The 15,121-nt window shown below is 33.8% G+C and overlaps 1 protein-coding gene across 1 annotated transcript; it reads right to left on the bottom strand.

The window, feature by feature from the left end:
- Positions 1-12,129: 12,129 nt before the first annotated feature.
- Positions 12,130-14,093, bottom strand: LOC107607210 (uncharacterized). The gene is made up of 3 exons (XM_088493334.1): positions 13,862-14,093; positions 13,640-13,769; positions 12,130-13,219 (listed from the first exon to the last, which is right to left on the bottom strand). The coding sequence occupies exons 1-3, from the start codon at positions 13,992-13,994 to the stop codon at positions 12,343-12,345; spliced, it is 1,140 nt and encodes a 379-aa protein (XP_088349460.1). The 5' UTR covers positions 13,995-14,093; the 3' UTR covers positions 12,130-12,342.
- Between the last annotated feature and the right edge of the window lie 1,028 nt (positions 14,094-15,121).

Genomic DNA, 15,121 nt, shown 5'->3' with positions numbered 1-15,121 from the left:
TGAAAAGGGTTGTCAACGTGCCTGGGGGGAACGTCTTTTGAATTCGTTAAAATTCGTTACTTTTTTTACCTCAAATCTACATAGAAATATAAATATAACGTATTTTGAAAGGTGAGAGAGTTAGATATTTAAATGTATTTTAATTTTAAAAGGCTTATATATTGACGAACAAAAAAAAATTAGATACATATTTATCTTTTATATTATTTTTTTACGAATTGTTCCATAACCTCCTAAAAAATAAAAAATAAATTATTTTTTGTTCTTTATAATGATACAAAAAATTTATTCTACAAATTTTTAATATATTAATCGTTACATTTCTATTCAATTCAATAAATAAATAAAGTGTAAAAAATAAAAATTTAAAATATGTATTAATTGTCTAGAATTTAATTTAACTATAATATTTTATATTTGATTAAAATATGTAATATATGCGATACATGTAATTCATCGTCTAATTTCTAGAGTACGATTAAAACATATTTTTATTATTCTGTTAAAAAAATACAGATGTTTAAAAACGTTGAAAACCATGTAGTCCTCATGTAACCTCAGCACCAATTCACCTCTCTCAACATCTATCAAGGCTTTTTCCGTGGCTAGGAATGGTCTTCCTAGAATGATGGAGTCATCTGTATCCTCTCACATGTCAAGTATTACAAAATCTGCTGGGAGGAAGAGCTCTCCAACCTTGACCAATACGTTCTCTACTAGCCCATATGCCTGTCTCAGGGACATGTCAGCGATCTGTAGGGTTATTCTTATTGGCTGCACTTCATGAATTCCTAGCTTCTTCATTACAGATAGAGGCATCAGATTTATACTTGAGCCAAGATCACACAGGACTTTGTCAAAAGTGATCTTTCCAATAGTACATGGAATCTGAAAGCTCCCCAAGTTTGGTATCTTCCTTGGTAGCTTACTCTAAATTAGTGCAATGCACTCCTTAGTCAAGACCACTATTTCATCTCCCTTTAAGACCTTCTTTTCAGAGAGCGAGCCCTTCATGAGTGTAACAGAGAGAGGCCTTTACTATAGAACCTCAACAAAAGGAATATTGATTTATAGCTTCTTAAAGACTTCCAAGAACTATGAGTAGTGCTCGTCCTTGGTCTCCTTTTGGGGCTTCTAAGGGTGTGGTACTTTAGGCTCCTGTGCCACCAATGGGGGCATGTAGCAATGTCCTTCCAATGTCTTCTTGAGCCTTTTCTTCCTTCACTTCCTCAGCAACATGCACCTCATTAAACTCGGCCTCCTTGGTCAAGACCATAGTTTCATCTTCCTTCAAGACCTTCTTCTTAAAGAGTAGACTTTTTATGAGGGCCTTATAGGGAGGCACCTCCTCCAACACCTTAGCAAAAAGGATATTGTACAAGAATTGAATGAATTGCTCACCCTCGATCTCCTCTTGTTACTTTTGAGGGTGTACTTTGATGCTCTTAGCTCATCTGGTGTTTCTGTTTGCTCTGATTCTTTAGCAACTTGCACTTTTTCCATTGGCACGGATTCAGTTTCTACTGTGATGGTCTTGCACTATTCTTTTGGGGTAGGCACTGTGTAAATGGGAAGAATGAGGGGTCTTTGAAGTCACTGAGGGTATGGCAATTTGGTTTTGTACTCTGGGGCCTTGGGTAATGCAGGATGAGTATCAAGAGTGACTGGAAAAGGGTTGTCAGGGTGCCTGGGGGAACGTCTTTTGAATTGATGTCTATTGCCCCCCTCTCCAGGCGTTCAACGTCCACTCTGCTCCCTCTTGGGCGTTTAGTGCCCTTAGTGGAGTCCTTTTTCACTGCAATTTTGCTCTCTAATGTCTCTTTTTCGTCCTGTCCCTCATTGTTCTGATGTTGAGTGGTCAAGGTATTGCTACTCCTCAGTCTAACTGCCTGACATTCCTTCTCATGCTCTAGGGCCATACTGATATGTGGGGTTAGTTTAGATGGTTGTTGGTTTTCCTAGTCCACTTTCATCTCCAGGTTCTTGAGGGAGGCTCGGGTCTCCTGCATAAAGTCTGCAAACATGGATGCCAGGTCAGGGGTGCTCTGAGATTTTGGGGTTTGAAAAGAGAAGTTGTTGACTGGTTCCTGATTAAGACTTCCTTGAGAGCTATTGGCATAATTTGGTTGCTGTCTTTAAGGTTGCTCTCTCCACTCAAAGCTTGAGTGATTCCTTCACCCTTGATCAAAATTCTGAGAGTAAGGAGTATCATAGGGGTCTCTGGAGGAATTGCCCATGTAATTGACCTGCTTAGGTGGACACTGGCCATAGTTGTAAGGCTCACTTTGAGGGAAGCCATCATTCATACCATAAGGAACAGTGCTCTGAATTTTAGCAACTGAGCTCTGCACTCTATTCAATTGTTGAGTGAGAAGGCTCATATGTTGAACTAGAAGCTTGTTCTGAGTAAGAAGTGCATCTACAGTATACACCTCGATGAGTCCTTCCTGTTTCTGCTCGCACACAAACAGAAAACAAAGAAAAGTGGAAATCTCTGCGTTAGAGTGTAGAGAATTTCCAGTGAGGTATCCTATGTAAAAAAATAAGAGAAAACAAAGCAAGCAATTAAACAAAAATTTTGAAATTAAGAGTGAGAAAATAACCTAAATATTTTTGAAAACTAAAAAGAGAAAAGCACTAAAATTTTTTAAAATAAGAAGAGAAAAATGCTAAAGGGACACCAAACTTAAAATCAGACAATAAAAGAAAATAAAACAAACAAAATTCAAAAATTAAGGGAAAACAAATAAAATTAACAATCGAAAATTAAAATTAAAAGCAAAAGTAAATAAACAAAACTAATAAAAATACCTAATCTAAGCAACCAGACAACTAGTAGTTGTCAATCACAAACAATCCCCGGCAACGACGCCAAAAACTGGGTGCACGAATTTAGAACTCGCACAACTTAACTGGCAAGTGCACCGGGTCATCCAAGTAATACCTCAGGTGAGTAAGGGTCGATCCCACGAGGATTGTCGGACTAAGCAAGCAATGGTTGTCATGTTGGACTTAGTCAGGCAAACAGTAACAAAGGGTTGTTGTTGTTGTAATCGCATAAAATAATAAGCAATTAAGAAAAGTGATAAACAGTTTGGTGCACAAACAATGTGAGAAAACAGTTAAAGCTTCGGAGATGTTTACTTTTTCCAGATTAAAATGTCTTACCAACTATTTTAACAATGAATGATTCATTCTATGGCAAACCATAAGTGTCTAAACCATAATCTCTTAATGATTTAGCCTCCTTTAACCTTCATCAACCGCCACTCTCGTGGTCACTTAACTTAGATTAGAGGGTGAAGTTCAGAAAACTAGTTTATACCACGAAGCCCCTAATCACCCCCAAACCGGCTGAATAGATGTTGCTTATCCCCATCGGTTTGTGTAATTAGCCGTCTAAGAGGAATGTTGTCAAGCTGTAGCTCAAGCAAGATAACTCTCTCAAGAATCACAAGAACTTATGTAGAAAAGGGTCATACTCTCGTTCCACCCAGTTCATAAGATTAAGAATGAAAAAAATCCTTAGAATTGAATCAAACATAAACTAAAATAGAAGAATAATAATTCTAATCCATGAAAATAACCAGAGCTCCTAACCTTAACCAAGAGGTTTAGTTGCTCATAACTTACAGAGAAAACACGCTTCTAAATAGTGCAAAAAGAAGAGATAATGTTCGAACCCTTCTCTACTAGGGTTAATCTTTTCCTTTAAATACTAACCTAATTTGATGTGGAAATAAAATAATAATAAATCCTAAAGATATTTTGTGTAATTAAAAATTACAAAAATAAAATAAAATATAGCTAATAAGTGCTAAATCCACTAGAGAGGCCCAAAGATGGGTGAATTCGGGATGCTGCTGGTATTTAAAGCCAGATTGGATGTTAAACGCCCCAAAGGGGGTCAAAATTCGTGCATGCTGAGGTGCTCTACTGGCGCTAAATGCCAGTTGGGTGTTTAACACCGGCAGGGGGAAGTTCTGGTGCTGGTTCTGTCCCTCTTGGGTGCTAAACGCCAGACTCAGTGTTTAGCGCCAGATTTGGCAGTGATTCCAGATAAAACATATAAACTAATATATATCATTGGGAAGGTATGGAAGTTGGATTTCCAACGGCGTTGGAACCGCATCAATTGGACCTCTGTAGCTCAAGTTATACTCGTTGGAATGTAAGGAGGTCAGGGTTGATAGCATCTACTTTCTTCCTTCGTTGTTGTACAAAACTCTGCCAAATTCGCCCGAATTTTACCTGAAATCATAAAAACACCAAAACAACTCAAAGTAGCATCTAAATAGGATTTTTGCACTGAAATATAATGAAACTTAATAAAATCTAATAAAAAAAACAACTAAAAAATGAGAGAAAAGGGTATAAGATGCTCATGCATCACGTATGCTGCCGTATGTCCTCGTACGCGTCCCCTTTATTTTCCTTAAAAAGCAGCTAATAATGCAGAATTCACATTTTACACATCCAACTTCTGACGCACATAATGTTTTCGTTAAAAATCGTTTTTCATTCGTTCTTCAAATGGCATAAACTTCACGGACCTAATTTTCATATAAAACAAGTTTGGAAAAGTTTGGGGGGTTGGAAGCCGAGTTATAGCTCGCCGAAGTTTGGTCAATAACCATGTTTTTACCAAAGATTTCCAAACCTTTATTTACCAATGTCCTTTACACAAATCAAAATTCCACATATCAAAATTACTCAAAATACATCCAACACAGTTCCACCTTCTATCATAACCTACCATATCTCAATTTGAATAACTTCATTCCAACAATTTTCAATTATACAAACACAATAATCAATTTATCAATATTCACGTGTCCACATTCATTATTCTCATCAATCACTATCAAAATTATCATTCATCAATATTTTTCACCAAACCAACCACATTCATATCATGAATTATTTAATCTAATCATACCTCATCAATTCAACATACATAGTCAACTAAAACTACTAATCATGCTCCAAACTCATAATTCAACTTACCCTAGGTCGTCTAGCCTAAGTTTTCACAAGACATTATATATTACATACGAGAAACTAAAATCATACCTTGGCCAATTTTTTCCTACGCCAAAGACACCTCAAATTAGCAAATCACAAGCCTCCACCACCAAAATTCAGCACCCAAAGCTCAAGCAAGCTTCCAATCTCCTCAATTGTGTTCCAAAATCACATATTCACTACCTAATACATATTACCACACTCATATACAAAATTTCAATACTCAACCACCATTAACCAAGAGATTCACTAGGGTTTGAGAATTCTTACCTTATACGTGTCTTAATGAACAAAAGCATGCTAATTTCTCAAGCTAATTTGACCCTAAAACATCAAAATAACTAAAAATCTCAACACCCAATACATAGAAATTTTGAAATTGGGGAAGAGTAAATTGAAACTAAAAATGTGACTTCATTACCAAATTGATTATTGGGCTTTGTAGAGCTCGATGCGGTGGTTGCGTGACCGCAAACAGTGCGGTAATCTGAGCTCCGGATTGGAAGTTATATGGGATTGATTGGAGGGTTGGGGTTTGGGAATTTTCTTCTCTTCCCTGATATTTTCCAATATGAAACAACAATGAGGAAGAAAGAAATGGGCTGAAGCTCATATGGTTAAGTGGATTAGTTGGGTCTTGGGCCTGGTTCGATCGGTTCGTTTTGTTCGACCCAATTTTGGATCAAATTCTTTAAAATTAGTGTCAAAATTTATATTTTAATTAATTCTAATTCATTAAACTATAAAATTCAATTTTTAATTAATTTATTAGCTAATTATTCACTGATTATGCAGGGTCTACACATAGACGCATGGACAATATTAAAAGTAAAAAGATGCAAATGTGAAAAGTAGAAAATAATTTTATTAAAGTGAAAAGTATAGGCGACTTGGTCAAGACTGATCAGGTAGAAAAAATAATTGACAATGATGGTATTGATAATGCAAGCAATTTTAGTAGTTAACAATTTAAGTCTTCACAACTAAGAAAAAAGTTGGCCTCTTTTTGGTTGCTTGAGAGCTTCTCTAAGTTGAATATGAAGAATGAAAAGAATGAAGTTTCAAGGAATATAGAATTTCTTAACCAAATTCCAAAGTTAGCTTGGCAGTTAATGATAAAATTTGGTTCTCCTATTATGTTAGAAGATATTACAAGCTCCATGAATGAAATCTAGAAAAATAATAAGATGATAATAGAAGAAGTTAGCAGAGAAAAATTGAATCTAAAATAGATGGCAAGATAGAGTCATAATTTACTTAACTAATTGGGTGGAACAAAGTGAAGAATCTCTGATAAAAAAGATGAGCTTGTGGCCAAGAAGATGTGTGTTGAACAAGAGCTAATTTCTGATCAGAGAGGGTGAAGGGTGCCAGCCAGTCAATGGAACTCCCAAGACCCATGAGAGTATTATTGTGGAATTCTCGGGATTCAAGAAGACCCCTGATAGTTCACAACCTTAAAGGAATTGTTCAATCCCACTCCCCCCAGTTGGTTTTTCTTTGCAAAACAAAAAATCAATCTCGACATGTGAAAAGAAAATTCAGGGCTTGTAGATACTCTAATTGGCAAGTTGTCGATCCTTCTGGTAGTGGGGTGGACTTGCGTTGGCATGGAAGGATGGGTTTGTTGTTCAGATCATCAGTTGTTCTGAGCTCTATATTGTTGTTTTGATAAAAGATGTCCCTTTCAACAATGAACGAAACTTTGTAGCCGTTTATTTAAATTGCAATGAGAATATTTGGCTATTCCAGTTTCAACAAATCTCTTTGGTGCTCTCCAAACTCTAAGGTAAATTGATTATTGTTGGTAATTTCAATTCCATTATTGATCAAAGTGAGAAACTTAGTGGTAATCCTAAATCTCATTCTTCTATTGTTGCCTTAAGTTACATTATTACAGATAACTCGTTGATTTATTTGGAAATTGAGAATGGTGGGTAGACAATTTACTTAGAGTAACAGACGCAGAAAAAGTGAACTAATTCAGGAAAGGCCTGACAGAGTGCCTATTGATGAATCTTGGTCCCAATTATACCCTCAATCCATGGTCTTTAGACTATCAGAGACAGGTTTTGATCACGCCCCCTCCTTTTGGACACTAACTACCAATCAGAGATATCAAAGAGGAGATTCAGATTCAACTTTCAATCCCACTGTGTAGTGAAGAACAAATTTGTAACTTCATCAATGAGATCTGGAACTCAGATATAGAAGGTTCAGTGATGTTCAAATTATTTCAGAAGATTAAATTGGTTAGACACCGATTGGTTCTCTGGCAAAAGAACAGCTCTACTAATTCTAAAAAGGAGATTGTAGAAGTTACTGCTCTTCTAGAACAAAAATAGACATCAGGCATCATGGAAGACACTGAATTACTTGAGCTTGAATAGTGGCTTGAAAAAGTATATTTGTACGAGAAAATTTATTGGAAAGACAAATCTAGAATTAAATGGTTGAAGGAAGGAGACCAAAATATAAACTTATTCCATTAAAATTTTAAATCTAAAACCAAAAAAAATAAGATATGGCATCTGCAGAGATATAATGGAGATATGGCAACAACCAAAATGGTAAATAGGCAAATCAAATTGGTTCTTTTGAAATGAGTAAGTGATACTCGATGGAGTTCTCATTTCTCTTATGTTTGCAATTTAATAAATATGTATGGTGCAACGTGACTGTTTTACAAAAGATTATTACTAATGGATCAACTTATTCTTAGCGTGGTGATGTAGCGAGTATTTACAAATGCAGTCTTAAACCATAGTTAATATTGTGCAACTAGTTCATTCTAAAAAAAAAATACTTATCCAAAATATGAGAGATGACAGATGGGAGAAATTATTGAAAAATATAAAATAATTTTATAACCAACTTGATATTCTAATTCCTGATTTAATACTTCCTATGTAGCAAGGCAAGAATGCTTGCATCACCAAAAAGATCATATTAAAATTTAAGCATTATTTCATGGTAGAAATATTTTTAGTCACAATTAATAAGAAATTACAAGAGTTGAATAGTAAATTCAATGATCAAGTAATGAATTTGCTAAGTTTGAGCTCTAATCACATGCCTCTAGACTTTACTGAACAAGAGAATATTAATTTGTCTTTTTAGCTTCAACATTTTATTTTTTATGCTCGTCAACATCCAAAAATGAAGAATCTTTCAATTATTCGTGAATTGTATAGATGTTTAGTAGAAATAAAAAATCATCCAGTTTCTATAGCTACTATAGAGTGATCATTTCAACAATGAAAATAATGAGACAAGGTTAAAAAACAAGATGGAAGACAAATTTTCGATGGACAGTTTGGTTATTTTGCATTGAGAAAAAAATTGTTGAAAAATTTAGTTCTGATCTAATTATTGAAAATTCAAGTCACTCAAGACTCAGAGAGTAGTACCATTATAAAATATTTTATAATTTTTATCCGTATAATTATTTATTTATTATTGTATTAGTAACAAATTTAAAAAATAATTATATTTGTAATTTTTTTAATATACATTTTTTCGATACGTAAAACTCACAAGTTCCAACAAGGAGGTGAACCGATTTAAGAAAAAAGAAAATCTATCTAAATACAGAACCAAAAACAAAGATAATCCAACAAGGAAACAAACCAAACTAACACAAAAATGAAAACAAACGAGCACAATAAGAAGCCAGATTCGGAGCCTAGTACCTTGTGCATCAAAACAGCAGCAGCCCCACAGCAAGTATAGCAATAACGCACTAAAATAACCTCAAACTTGCAATCTATGCATATTTTCTGATTGCCACATCTTTATATTCAAATTTATGTCCCTCACCAGCCCGTCATTCTTAATCCCTTCCTTTCTAAAAATTTTATGATTCCTAGCCTTCCATAGATTCCAAACAACCACAAAGAAAATAATAAACCATAACAACTTGTTGGGTTTTGAAATCGATGTCTCCATCCACAAAAGAAAGCACTCCACTGCCTTCTGTGGCCAAGATGACAAATGCCAACCCAATAGATAGACACCCTAAATTCTTAAAAATTCTTATTTGTTGAAAAATTACAGAGTAATAAGAGAAAGCACACTAGCTAGAACGGTTAGGATTTTATGTTTGATTAAATATGTGTTTATTTTAATTTATCTCTGCAACTATTTTCTCTATGAAAATTGATAAGTCTTTTTGGTGGAGATCTCTAAATTAAGAAAAAATTCTGATAAATTTTCATTAAAATGGTGTAAAAACATGTTTGGTTTGTGAAAAATTAAAAATTACATTTGGTGAAAAATTCTATTTATAGATAAAATTATGCCAAAATTTTTTAAAAATTTTAATAAGTTATGTTATTGGTTGAATTTTAGGCTGTTTGTTATAAAATGATTCCAACTACATCGACGACACCACCTTCAGTGATAGACATCATAGTGCCAGAATCCTCTCATGGATCCAAGCCAGATGCACCGACACTGTCGCCGGTCGTTAGGATGACTATTTGGCTTGATGGTTTGACCGCGTGAGTACTATTTTAATTAGTTTTAAATACATTTTATTTTAAAATTGTTAAACAATGTTTTTGTTATTAACGTTAAGTTTCCCATTGATATGTTTTCACCGAATAAAATACATGTACATAGAAGTGTACTAATATCATTAAACTGCTGTATGACTTCGTATAGCCGAGCTACAAGAAGATCCCTAGCTACTATGACCAGAGAGCGATGGTTTCATAAGTGGGCAGTAAAATCTCTACTTATTAGAACTTTAGTTAGTTTTTATCTTCTATTTCATTTATGTATTTAGTTTCGATTAACTAATGCTAATTGTTTCCTTCTGTAGGAGAAATTTATATGAGAGAAGACTCACGATACCATGATCAAGAAGATTTTTTACAACCGTATGGCTAAACGGCTTCAGCAGATGCTTGAGGACGTATGTGAGTGGCACAACCACCTTACTCAGTGGCTCCGGTCAGACATTAAAAAGACCCTCTATGCCTATTAAGAGAATGATGAGGGGTTCAAATGTCTCCAAGGCACTAACAAGACCAACAGGCTAGGCTGGTATGTAACTTGTTTTAATATGTTAAGTTCATTTTATCTTCGAGTTTTAAAATAGTTGTCACTTGATTAAACCTATTGTTTCAATATGTGCAATGTAAGTCATTGGATCATGAAGCAAGGATGGCGGAGACCTTCAAGTATATTCACACTTTGAAGAAAAACAAGGAGAGATTTGTTGATTAGTAGTCTATGGATTATTATGTGAGTAAACGTCATGGGTTATTTCATAACATATATCCATTTTCAATTCATTGTGGTCCTAACCACTTTTGCATAGAATGTGGTAGGAATCTAACACGCAAAATTTAGAGGCTGCAACCTAGCAATCTCAACAGAGTGAGAAAGACAACAATAACTCCTCTGTATCTATCATCAATCTTGATGCGCTGTGGTACCAGACCGCATTCAAGCCATACAAGAATCGTATATACGGGTTGCGGTCATTCTTCGCTAGAAACCTGGGCACCTCTACCTTAAAGGATTCGTCCACCTCATCTACCAGCCCTGCCAATCCTAAGCGTCAATTTGTGGGAGCAAGTTCACTGCCTCATCCAAAGTCTTCAGGACCAGGGTCACTAGCTGCATCTGATTGAGGAGAGATATAACAAGTTTCTCGCACGTAGGGTAGTGAGGAATGCTTGCGATGTAGAGATAGAGTCCCTGAGGCAGGAGTTTAGGCAGGTGTTGGAGCAGATTCAATAGATGCGGCACTACATGGCAGTACACTATGACTAGATGCGCGCTGATGGCAGTGCTATTGCTGGAGGGGGCTCTTCGTCCTCTACACAGGCACTGATACTACCACCTAGACTGCCGCCTCAATAAGATCAGGGAGATGACAACAATGATAACTATCAAGGTCCATAGTGATGAGGATTTTGTTTTACTTTATTTGACCATATGTATTTTACCTCTTTGACTTTTTATTTTGTACACTTGTTATTTAACATTATAGTTGACTGTTTTATTAAAAATACTACTTGATTTTCACTAATTAGAATTTGACTATTAATTGTTCACTTATTCATGATGGTATATATTGAGTTTTAACTGGTTCAAAAAAATTAAAAAATAAAAATTTTTATAATTATCGTTGGATTTACCATCGGATTTACTCAGGAGATAAATCCAACGGTAATAAGGCACGAAACCAGAATATATAGCCCCAAAGTTACCATCTGAAATTATCGGATGGTAACCACTTCCATAATTTTACCAATTATGTAATAGAATTCACCGCTAATTTTGCCAAAAAAATACTGTCAATAACTAATTACTGGCAAAGATTTTACCGTCTAAATGGATACAACCCTAAATTTGACGGTTATAAATTTACCGAAAAATTTTTTCATAAATTTGCCAGTAAATTCGACGTTGCTCGTCGCATTTTTTTGTAGTACTACTTAAAGAAAGTGATAAAGTCTCATTGACACTCAAACTCATTCCTTTTCTCATGTCGTCCTCTAAAAGAAAAAAAAAAACATCTAAATAATTATCATTACACAAAAAAAATAAAAAATAAAAAATAAAACCCTAAACCCTAAACCCTAAAAACATCTAAATAATTATCATTACACAAAAAAAATAAAAATCTAAAGTATCCAAAATAAAAGAAAAAAATTTTACCACTAACGTTAACATTTCAATAATCTATCCTTGCGACTATTGTCATTGTTTCGACCTTTAGCTTCTTGGGCGGCAAATAAATTATTGACGTATTCCTCGAATGATTATTCAATCTCATCCATTTATGGATCGAAATCTTTATCCTCTGAAAATATATCCTTAACTTCATCAGTGCGATATCGAGGCTCTATGCTGTGCACTTGATAATATAAGCTTCCTATAATTTTTTATGATATGAAGTCAAATTAACAAAATATGTGTGTAATTTTAATGGGGTTATGAACCGTGATCCTCATAACCTGGGTTCCTTTATCCTTGTTGCCATAATACCAACCCTAATACATGTTTTATATCTTTTCTCATATAATAATTTCATCCGAGGTAAGAACTTTATGCAAACTAAGTACATATTAGACAGACAATAAAATAACAAGAAAATAAATATTCAGAGTTTAATTGAGCAAATAAGGAACATTGATGTAACTGATAACTGAAAGTAATTATGACGAAATCTCAACAAATTCTATGTGCTTTGTCCCCAAGTATATTTGGAAAGAAGAAAACAATGTTCTGATGAGAGCATAACACAGCATATATAATAGTACATACACAATAATAACCTCTTTCAAATTAAATTAAATATTAGTATAACTCATCATGCATAATGGGATTCCCATAAAAAAGTTCAGGCCAGTAAGAGGAGGTTCCTCCATAGCTAGAAGTATTGCTGCTGCTTGCATTTAGTGGAACAGATGAAGATGCAGGCGATGATGACGATGACGACGATGATGATAAAGATGTTATGATGTTCCATGGAGAAATCATGTGATAATCGCCTTCACTACCCATAACTTCCAAATCATTATTATTATTAGTAATACCTTGATCCAGCTTAGTACTATTCAAACTTGATTGGGAACTTGTCAAAGAGACTTGTGGCTGTGGGTCTAATAAATGAGGTAATAGCATGTTGCTTGATTGGTGGAGTGGTTGGGAAGAAGAATCAGCAATAATCTCATCATGAGAAAATGTGGTAACTGGGTTATTTTCTTTGACATTATTATTCGTGATTGAATTTAATAAATTGAAAGCTTCCATGTCTGTGATGGAATTATTATTTTGGTCATAGGAGTTATTATTGGTATTAATACTACTACTAATAATGTTGCTTAATAAGGAATTATTATTAGTATTATTATTATTATTATTATTATTAGTAGTAGTAGTAGTAGTAGTAGTGGATTGAAGTAAGTAATTAAGTTGTTGAATCTTTGCTAATTGAAGTGCCTCTAATTGGAGCCTTAGAGAATGCTCATCAAACGATTGATGATGATCCATAAAATCGGTGATGTTGGCCAAAGCTAGTAGATACGGCAATGTTGAAAAAAGATCAGTTCTTGGCTGATGTGTCATTGGATCGAAACCCATCTGAATTAGCCTCTTCTTTAAATGTGTGTTCCAGAAATTTTTTATCTCATTGTCTGTCCTTCCTGGAAGATGAGTTGCAATTGCTGACCATCTATCAACAACAAACATATGCATATATATATATATATATATATAGAAATCAGGAATAATAATAATAATTGAAGAAAAATATATGCAAAAAAAATTCAGGGAATGACTTTTACTTAAAAGGCCAAATTATACTTATAACTTATGTTTCTCACCGGATTATATGATATTATACATAATATTATTTGTAAATTGATTTGTTATTACTTATTAAATGATATTATACATAATATTAAGCAAGCAAAGTTGATACTCTGCGTTCTTTCTCCTTTCATTTCACCATGCATGTCCCCCCAAAAATCCAAAAGCATTTATAATAACCGTTCAAAGAGTAGTGCGGTTCATAATAAATAATCTAGTTCGTTTATATTAAGAATGGATGGATAAAAGGAAGAAGGAAAATGATATTAAATGAAAGTAGTACTTATTTCCAAGAATGGAATGCAGATGCAGAATAGTTTGCTCCTCTTCTTGGGAGAATTTCCCCCTCTTAATGTCAGGCCTCAAATAGTTAGTCCACCTTAGTCTACAGCTTTTTCCACATCTATTAAGCCCTGCAAATCAAATAAATGAATTGATGATTAATTAGGAAGAGACATCTATGATAAATAAGATTATGAGAAATTAGAGATGATTAGTAAAGAACCTGCTAACTTAGGAAGAGCTCTCCAACTTCCATGGCCATGTTTCTGAATATGATCGACTAGCTTTTGATCTTCTTCAGGAGTCCATGGTCCTTTCTTTAGGCCGTTTTCATCGCAGCATGGAGACCTTCCCATTTTCTCTCTATGCACGTAGCCAGTACCTTCAGAAATCTAATAATAAAACCGATTATTATTATTATTATTATTGCTGTTGTTGAAACCTTTGCTACTGCCGAATTAAATGTGGGGGTGGGAGTTTGCTATTTATACGCGTTGTTCTTGCTTTCTGTTCTTGAATTTCTATTTAAAAACGTATTTTTTCAATACGGTGATCGAAGATTTATTTGACTCAATTGATCAAGTTAAAGTAGTTAGTAGGGAAAAGGACAAAGTAAAATATTTCATCCCTTATTATTGGTTAGTATGTCCTCCAATTAATTTATTAATTATATATGCTATACCTATATTATTTTGAATACCTAATTAGTCTTATAATAATGTGGTCTACGTACCTGATATTTACAAGTTAATATATATTTCATATAAAATCCTGTTCTAATAATCAGTAGTGAGATTGAAAAAGAGAAAGTTAATTACCCTTCTACCCCCTAAACTACCAAAGCTAATTCTCTCTACTTATAACATACACGAGGATAAAATATTTAGAATGTCAAGATGGTTTGTTAAGAAATACAAAAATTTTCTTATATCAAAGACCAAATGCTAGCAATGAGATTATGGATGCTAGCTCGAACTATTATGAAAGTTATTTAGGCATTATTTTTAAGTCGTTATTTTTTAAAATAATGATGTTTTCATAGAAATAGCTCTTTTATTCTTAAAAAGTTTGAAAGACAAATTAGTTGGCACGGCTAAAGGTGGAGCTAGTTTTTTGTTTAAGTAATAAACACTCAAATTTTAGTTATAGCCATCCAATAATGAATACACATGTGAAACAGAATTTCAAAATATCCCAATCTAAATCTCTAGATCCGTAAGTAAAGTATAAAATATCAAATTATATACTAAAATTAACTATTAAAATCAGTTGTTATGTATAAATTAAATATATGTGTTATTTAATTTATGATTAAATTATACCATTAGTTCTTACATTTTCAGTAAAATTACAAATTGGTCCCTACACTTTAATAGTTTATAATAGGTTCCTAAAGAGAATTAAAATTTACAATTTAGTCTCTACCGTTCAAAAAGTGTTTAATTTAACAGAATATTCTCAAAATATTTTCTATTTTGTACGT

The sequence above is a fragment of the Arachis ipaensis genome, chromosome B7 (genome assembly GCF_059453495.1).
Source record: "Arachis ipaensis isolate K30076 ecotype BB chromosome B7, ASM5945349v1, whole genome shotgun sequence".
Taxonomy (NCBI): Eukaryota; Viridiplantae; Streptophyta; class Magnoliopsida; order Fabales; family Fabaceae; genus Arachis; species Arachis ipaensis.
The sequence above is the reverse complement of the archived record's forward strand: the minus strand, read 5'-3'. Positions and strand labels throughout refer to the sequence as shown.